The 8,788-nt window shown below is 40.6% G+C and overlaps 1 protein-coding gene across 1 annotated transcript in view; it reads right to left on the bottom strand.

The window, feature by feature from the left end:
* REC114 (REC114 meiotic recombination protein) overlaps window positions 1-8,112 on the bottom strand; it is a 237,492-nt gene extending 229,380 nt beyond the window's left edge. Inside the window, exon 1 of the mRNA XM_007948990.1 lies at window positions 7,954-8,112. Within this exon, the coding sequence (XP_007947181.1) occupies window positions 7,954-8,112 (159 nt within the window). The remainder of the gene's footprint in view (window positions 1-7,953) is intronic.
* Between the last annotated feature and the right edge of the window lie 676 nt (window positions 8,113-8,788).

Here is an 8,788-nt window from a genome sequence, read left to right on the forward strand (position 1 = left end):
TTGTACTTCAGGACAGATCTTGAAACATCCTTTGTGATGATGAATGCCACACCATTTCTCTTCAATTTGTCATTCCCAGCATAGTGGATCATATGGTTGTCTGATTCAGAATGGCCAAAAACAGTGCATTTCAGCTCACTAATGCCTAGGATATCAATCTTTATGCATTCCATTTCATTTTTTACAACTTCCAATTTTCCTAGATTCATATTTCGTACATTCCATGTTCTGATTATTAATGGATCTTTGCAGCTGTTTCTCCTCAATTTGAGTCATGCCACATCAGCAAATGGAGGTCTGGAAAGCTTTACCTTATCCATAGGAGTAAGGCTGGTTTTACTCAGATGTTGCAGCTCTTTCCCAGTCCTATTTTGACAGCCTTCTAACTTAATTGACTCATCCCCCTCTTCTGTACTGGACAATGTTTCTGGACTATTAATAAAGTTGCACACTCATATATGAAACAGTGTTCCTCTGCTATTCATAGGTTTTCCGTGGCCAATTCTTTGAGAAGTGGATGTCCTCCTTCTTCCTAGTGTGTCTCCGATATTAATGATATTATTCAATAATTTCTACATTATGTTGGATCACGGTTTTTTGGAATGGGTACAAATAATGGGTCTCTTTCAATCAGTGGGCCCGGTAGCTATTTTGCAAATTACTTGGTATAGACGAGTAAGTGCCTCCAGCACAGCATCCATTTGTTGAAACAGCTCAGGGGGTATTCTGTCAATTCCTGGAGGCTTGTTTTTCACCAATTCTTTTAGTGCAGCTTCAACTTCTTTCTTCACTACCACTGGCTCTTGATCATATGCCACCTCCTGAAATAGCTGAACACTGACCCATTCTTTTTTGTGTAGTGACTCTGTGTATCCATCTTCTTTTGATGCTTCCTGCATTATTTAATATTTTTCCCATAGAATTTTTCCATACTGCAACTTGAGGATTGAATTCTTTCTTCAGTTCTTCCAGCTTGAAAATTGGCAAGTGTGTTCTCCCCTTTTGTTTCTCTAACTCCAGATCTTTGCACATTTCATTATAATAATTTATTTTATCTTCTCAAGCTGCTCTTTGAAATCCTCTGTTCAGCTCTTTTATCTTTAGCTCTTTTATCTATGTACCTAGAGTTCTGAAAAGGGCTTCTAGATGCTCAATAAATATTTGTTGAATATATGAATGCTTACTACTTAAGCACTTGTATAATTATTTTGAGAATTTAATGGATTCAAACATGTGTATATTACTAGTTATATCTTCTTATGTTTATCTTTTCAAATACACAATTTCTGATACTTCCTGTTTCCTCTCAAGAGTGTAAGAAACAGATGTGTATGGATGCAAAAAGCCTTAAGGGTTAGCAGAAGGCAAACCAGTAAAGCAAGAAGAGTATGGCAATAATGAGAATGACTTGAGATAGGCCTAGCAAAAGGATATGCAGCAGAATTAGTGACAGTTGAGCTGAAAGGAAGGAATTAATGCAAGAGACTGAATGTAAATGATTTAACAATCAGTGCTTGACAGTAGAGAATCAAGAAAAGAAATGAAGAAAGTTTCGAGAATGGATGATCACAGAGGGATATGGTTTTTGTGAAAAGAATGAGTGAAAAAAAATAAAGCACTCAGTTGTTAGAGATGTTTATATTGACATGCAGTTAGGACAACCATATAAAGCTATTCACCAGACAATCAAAGATGTATTAACAGTACTCAAAGGAGAAATCAGTTAGGAACTACCTAAATGGAGAAAAGAGTCAAATGCTTGAGAATGAAATAAATTTTTGAGTGTGAATTAAAAAGTGAAGAGAGCTAAGAACTCAGCCATGAGATAGACTCACAACTTATTTACAAGAACACATAGTTCTTACCTATTGATCTTCTACTTCCAATTATGATAGACAGATCACTGGAACAAACTTTTCATTTAAAGACAACTAAAAAAGCTAGACAGAATAGAAAAACCATATTAGAAACTCATCAAAAACATTAAGATAGTAAAGAATAATGGGTCAAGATTGAGAATTAATTGGAAATTCAGGGAAGTGAATTATGCATCTGAAGTGTTGTCAATACACCAGGAAAGATGAGAGACTGAACTATGCTTTTCACAGCCTTGTGAAAGCTGCGGGCATAAAGATGGAGTTCAGGACCCATCAAAGGAAGACGACTTATTTGAGTGGCCCAGAAAACAGCAAATTCTAAAACTAGAGTAAGGAGATCTCAAATTGGTAGTGATTTCAGACACCTGATGGGGGAAAAAAAAATCTCTCTGGAAGAAGATACTACTATCTTAGGTCTCAACATATTTCCACAAATAATTTTTCAAATGCAGCATCCAACAGACAATTAAAAATAATCAGACACACAGGGAAGCAAGATAACACAAATGAAAACTAGAATAGCTGACAACAGAAACAGAACTAAAGGAAAACCAGATAATGAAATTATCAACTGCAGACTAAGAAACTACTATGCTTATTATAGGAGATTTGGTAGCATAGCACCTAAGACACTTGACTGCTAACCAGAAGTCTGGCGGTTCAAACCCCGCAGCCACTCCTCGGAAGGAAGGCTGAGTAATCTACTTTCGTAGTGATACTGCCTCGGAAACCCAAGCGGGGTCGCTATGAGTCGGGTCTGACTCGACAGCACTTAACAACAACAACAACATGCTTACTATGTTCAAATCGATGTAAGCCAAGCTTGAAAAATTTGGCTGGAAAACGGAAACTAAAAAGTTTCATAGAAGACTTGCAAAGTAATATATCCACACCAGTCAAAACTGCCTGGTACTGGTATAATGAATGACAGACACATAGACCAATGGAATAGAATCGAGAACCCAGAAATAGATCCGTCGACCTATGGTAAGCTGATCTTTGACAAAGGGCCTAAATCCATTAAATGGGGAAGAGAATGTTTGTTTAATAAATGGTTCTGGCAAAACTGGAGATCCATTTGCAGAAAAATGAAACAAGATCTGTACCTCACACCATACACAAAAACTAACTCCAGATGGATCAAAGACTTAAATGTGAAACCTAAAACTATAGAGTCCCTCAAGGAAAAACTAGGGGCAAATTTAGGGGCCTTAATATATGGCATAAGTAGACTATCAAGCATAACCCAAAATGCAGAAACAGCAGAAGAGAAATGAGATGAATGGGGCCTTCTAAAAATTAAATGTTTATGTGCTTCCAAAGACTCCTCCAAGAGTCAAAAGAGAACATACAGATTGGGAAAAAATATTCAGCAATGACATATCTGAGAACGGACTTATCTCTAGAATTTATAGAAAACTCTAACACCTCAATAACAAAAAGACAAATAATCCAATTTAAAAATGGGCAGAAGACATGAATAGACACTTCACCAAAGAGGATATTCAGGCGGCCAACAAACATATTAAGAAATGCTCATGATCATTAGCCATTGAGATGCAAATCAAAACAACGAGATACCATCTTGCTCCAGCACTAGTAGCAAAGTTCAACAAGACAGCAAATAAAAAGTGCTGGTGAGGATGTGGAGAGACTGGTACTCTCCCACCACAGCTGGTGGAACTGTAAAATGGTACAACAACTGTGGAAAGCAGTATGGCAATTCCTTAAAAAGATAGAATCAGAAATACTATTTGACCCAGCCATTCCATTACTAGGTATACATCCTAAAGAAGTGAAAGCCAGGACAAGAACAGACATATGCACACCCATATTCATTGCAGCACTATTTACAATAGCCAAAAGATGGAAACAACCTAGGTGTCCATCAGCTGAAGAATGGATAACCAAACTATGGTACAAATACACAATGGAATACTGTGCAATCCTAAAGAATAATGTAGAATCTGCAAAACACCACATAACATGGATGAAGTTGGAGGACACTATGCTGAGTGAAATAAGTCAATCACAGAAGGACAAATATTGTATTAGTCTGCTATTGTAAAAAGTCAAGGAAAGGTTTATGTACAGAAGAAAATTTTCTTTGTTGGTTACCAGGGATGGGAGGGAAGGGGAAGGAACACTGTTAGATAGGTAGAGATAAGTACTGATTTGGGTGAAGAGAAGGGCAATGTACCAAATGTGAGTGATCAACATGGTGGTGCTGAGGAAGAGGAAGACAGAGAGAGGTACATAGGAGGTACAGACAACAAAGATGAACCCTTCTGTACACACAGTACTGCATTGTCAGTGAAGGCAAACATGGATATACAGGTGGATAGATGGTTGGACAGGGTGAACTATTAGGTATGTCTATGCAGGGGGGCTCTGGTAGGATAGTGCCTAAGGCATTTGACTGCTAACCAGAAGGCTACCAGTTCAAACCCACCAGCCACTCCTCAGAAGGAAAGTTGGGCAATCTACTTCCATAGTGCTACCACCTCAGAAACCCAAGGAGGGGTCACTATGAGTTGGATCTGACTCCATGGCAGTGAGTTTGGTTTATGCAGGGGGCAGTATGCCCAAGACCATGTATAGTGTTGACAGACAATGTTTCTACAAGTGTATTGCTATGTTCTGTAAGAATTCCCAGCTGTATAGTTGAGCTGAGAAGGGACAAGGTTGTAGTCACTTCTTGGCCACAGCCAGCTACCCAGAGGGAGAGAGTAGTTGGACCTGTGGGCTCGGGAATGTAGTCACAGGGGACAACAAGCTCAATTGGCATAACATACTACACAAAACATTGTTCCACTTTGTTGGAGACCAAGAGAGACATGAGTGCAAGGCACATGTCCAACAGCAACAAGAGAAGGCAAGGCCTCTTTCACGTTTAAATGCTTACTTGGCAAAACATCAAGTATCAAAAGTAAATGTTATTCCAGTAGTCCATGTTTTTATCTTGTTGGGATGTTTCATACTTTGGGTCACTGTGCCCTAGTAAACATTTATTGTTTACACTCCTTATTCCTGAGGAGGCTTTTGTGATTGTTTCAATGACCACCTGTTGGAGCGTACAATCATGGGAGATTAGAAGGGCTGTGTATGCATAGGGAGAAAGCTCAGGGGGCAGGAGTGTATGGAGGGAAGGCACAAGGAAGAGGTAACTATGGGGAGGAAGTGGGAGGGGAGTTGTTGCTTTGTGGTAAATTACAGCCAATGCCATGAGACAAAGTGTATGCGGACTGCTGTATAGAAAGTGTGAATTTGCTCTGTAAACTTTCACACAAATCACAATTAAAAAAAAAGAAAAGACTTGCAAAGTACTCAAACAGAAATTGTATAACTAAAAAAATAAAATAACCAAAAGTAAGATCTCCCATTTGGTCTACAATTACTTGAAAACAAAAATTAAACTGTAAGGGGTCAGGGAAACGAGATTCAGGAAAACAGAACAACCTGAACAGAAATAATGAGAATGTTCACATATTATGATAAATGTAACCAATGTCACTGAACACTTTGGATAGAAATTGTTGAACAGGAATCTAATTCTTAAAGATTAGCCATCACACATTGCTGGTGGAAAGGTAAAATGGTGCAGCCACTGGGAAAAACAGCTTGGTAGTTCCTCAAAAAATTAAATGTAGAACTACCTTACGACCTAGCAATTCCACTCTTAGGCATATACCCTAAAGAACTGAAAGCAGGGACTTTCACATGAAACCAGATACTTGTACACCAAGGTTCATAGCAGCATTATTCATAATAGCCAAAAAGTGGAAATAACCCAAGTGTCTAACAACAGATGAATGGATAAACAAAATGTGGTTTACCCATACAATGTAATATCAGTCAGCCATAAAAGGAAATACATGCTACAAAATGCTTGAAAACACTAAGCCAAGTGAAACACATCAGGCACAAAAGGGCAATATTGTATGATTCTACTTATATGAAATATCTAGAACAGACAAATGCATGCTGTTGTTGTTAGTTTCCATCAAATTCATGACTACTCATGGTGACCCCAAGAGTACAGAGTATTATTGCACACCACAGGGTTTTCAAGGCTATGACTTTTCAGAAGCAGATTGCCAGGCCTTTCTTCCAAAGTGCCTCTGTATAAGTCTGAACCCCTAACCTTTCAGTTTGTAGTCCAGTGCTTAACCATTTGCACCACTCAGGGACTCCAGACAAATTCACAGAAACAAAAAATTCAATTAGATGTTATCTGGGGCTGGAGTAGGGATAACAGGGAGTTAATTGTATATCTGAAAATGGTTACAATGGAAAATTTCTGTAATCTTTTTTAAGTCATAAATAAATAGATAACATACTTAAGGGAGCCCTCAGTGATTTAAAAAAAAATGGAGTACAAAAGTGTTTCTCAAAAGATATTCCATGGTACATCAGAGGCTTCTTCAAAACTGAGTTCTATGGTCAATTACATTGGGGAAATGTTATATTCTCTGCCTTCATTTTGGAAATTCATAACGTACCCTACCATAGTAAAGAATGAATAATCTTAAATTAAAGGAATCTATTTAACATTTTTCCCCAGTTAATTTAACCACAGAACCATTTGAAGAGTAACACACTTTGGGGAATGATAGACTAGGTAAAGAAGAGATACATTAAGGCACTGAGAAAGGAAAATGAAAGGGCTCCCATCCAACCTCGCCAATAAGGCAGAAGCTGACATTGCCCATTTGTGTATTTTAAGGGATAGAAAGACAGGTATGTGAAACTGAGAAGTATGAAAATGGTTTAGAACATTTTCATGTAGGGGATACTGTAAGAAGTTGCCAGCTTCTCATTTTCCAGGAAAGAAATCCTCTCTTAGACTTTCCCTTCCTCCCTTCCACCGTGGTTAGGGATGATTCTGTAATGAAAGTAAATTCTGTCTATGCCTCTCTATATATGTTATCCTAAAAAACAAACAAAAACAGTAGCCGATAAAGAAACTGTGGAATAGATGGTCCAGAACAGGGAATGGGCATCCACTTCACTCTTAGTACCTTTCTCCTGTCCTTCAACTATATAGGACATAGGGGCAAAGGAGACTGTAGAACCAACGGCGGGGAATTTTAAAAAAGAAAAACAAAATAATGACTATACTCCCTTTCACTTGTGTAATACATTTCAAAAAACCAAACCCGCTGCCGTTAAGTCCATTCCAACTCATAGCAACACCCATTAGGTTTCCAAGGCAGTAAATCTTTACCGAAGTAGATTGCCCCATCTTCCTTCCACAGAGCAGTTGGTAGGTTTGAACCACCAAACTTCTGGTTAGCAAATGCCTTACCTTTGTAACACATTTATAAGCACTTTTATAAGACTGGATGGTCACATCACTTCATGTAATGGACCAAATCTACCTCCTGGCCCACCCTAACCCCGCCTCTTGACCTTTCTTTGGGATTGCCCCAACACGCTCTTTGTCCTGGGACCTGAGGGTCAGCCCCAGAACCCTCAACCATAGGTTAGTTACCCTGTCTGTTGGTTCGTCCTTCCATGTGTATCAGGCTTTAGTCACCTTTGGTCCCCTGGGTGGCACAAAGGGTTAAACACCCACCTCCTAACCAACCCAAACCCAGCCAGAGGTGACTTGGAAGAAAGGCCTGGCAATCTCCTTCCAAAAGGTCATAGGGGTCACTATGAATAAAAAACCAACTACACAGAGACTGGTTTGTTTTGGGTTGCTTAGTCAGCTCTGTAGTGGGGAAAGTGTTATAGATGGAGTTTGCCAGACAGCCCGTAATGACCAGTCAGCCTCCATGTGTGGCAGTGTATTTCTGTCAGTTTTAGAGAACCCTTGTCTCTCAATCTGGCCCACAGCCTCCCCGCTGCATGTCAGAGTCAGAGTCACTCGGCCCCTTCAGTGTCTACGTCTGACAATCTCTTTGGACCTGTTCATTCATCAACATTTCCGTCAGTTTGCCAGTCCCTCAGTGTCCCCTCCTGTCCGAGTAGCATTCAGGGAACCAGGCCCCGTGTGGACGCTAACAAAGGTCTTCACACCCTCCCTGACGCCTGTGAGTACCTTGCAGCCATTCATGCCTTCCGGCCTCACCTTCCATGTTAGAGAAGAGGCTGTCCCAGCTTCCTGGCCAGGCACAGTTGGCTTTCCTGTGCCTGAGGGCATGAAGCGCCCATACCGCTGTAGCGGCCACTGGGTTGCTTCTAACTCCGGTAGCCCAAGGCCGGCCTCCACTTTTCCCGCTTCTGCCATGTCTGGCCTTCGAACATGCGCAGTTCCCAGGGTTGGGGAAGGAAGGGGAGTTGCCAAGCCGCACAGCTAGCCAATCGGGAAGCAAAGTGATCCAAGGGCCACCCTCCTCCTCAAGTGGAAGCCAATGGGCATGCCCAGAAGACTACTGCAGGGGGCTCTTGCATTATTGTAGGTGGGCTCTGCCATCTCTTAACTTTGGACACGGTCTGGTCTTTGTGGGGAAAGTAGAGCTAGTAGCTTCTACCTTGAAGTATCATTGTGATGCTTATACATGGTAGTTGATCTTGCGTCAACAATTTTTGGGCCCTCACCTACCCTTAAGCAGCCCTTTCTATATCATCAAGCAGCTCTGACTGAAAAATTTCCGGAAGGGGCTGATCCTTGTAACTTCTATACACTGGTACTAGATTGGGTCTCTGAAGGTGCCTGAACAAGTTTTCCTTCCTCACAATAGCCTTTCAGATGAAATGCCCCTGGCCCCTTGTTGGGAATAGGTGAGTGGGGGACTGCTAGAAATATAAGCTGTGCCTCAAACAACAAGTGCAACTAAACTAGGACCTCAGGATCTAAGAAGAAAGAAAAAACGAAAACCACGTGGAGTCGAATTCGACACATAGCTACCCCTCCTTGGGTTTTCAAGGCGGTATCACTACGGAAGTAGATTGCCCCACCTTCC

This window comes from Orycteropus afer, unplaced genomic scaffold (genome assembly GCF_000298275.1).
Source record: "Orycteropus afer afer isolate SDZICR_OR568_19922 unplaced genomic scaffold, OryAfe1.0 scaffold00233, whole genome shotgun sequence".
In the NCBI taxonomy this organism is placed as follows: Eukaryota; Metazoa; Chordata; class Mammalia; order Tubulidentata; family Orycteropodidae; genus Orycteropus; species Orycteropus afer.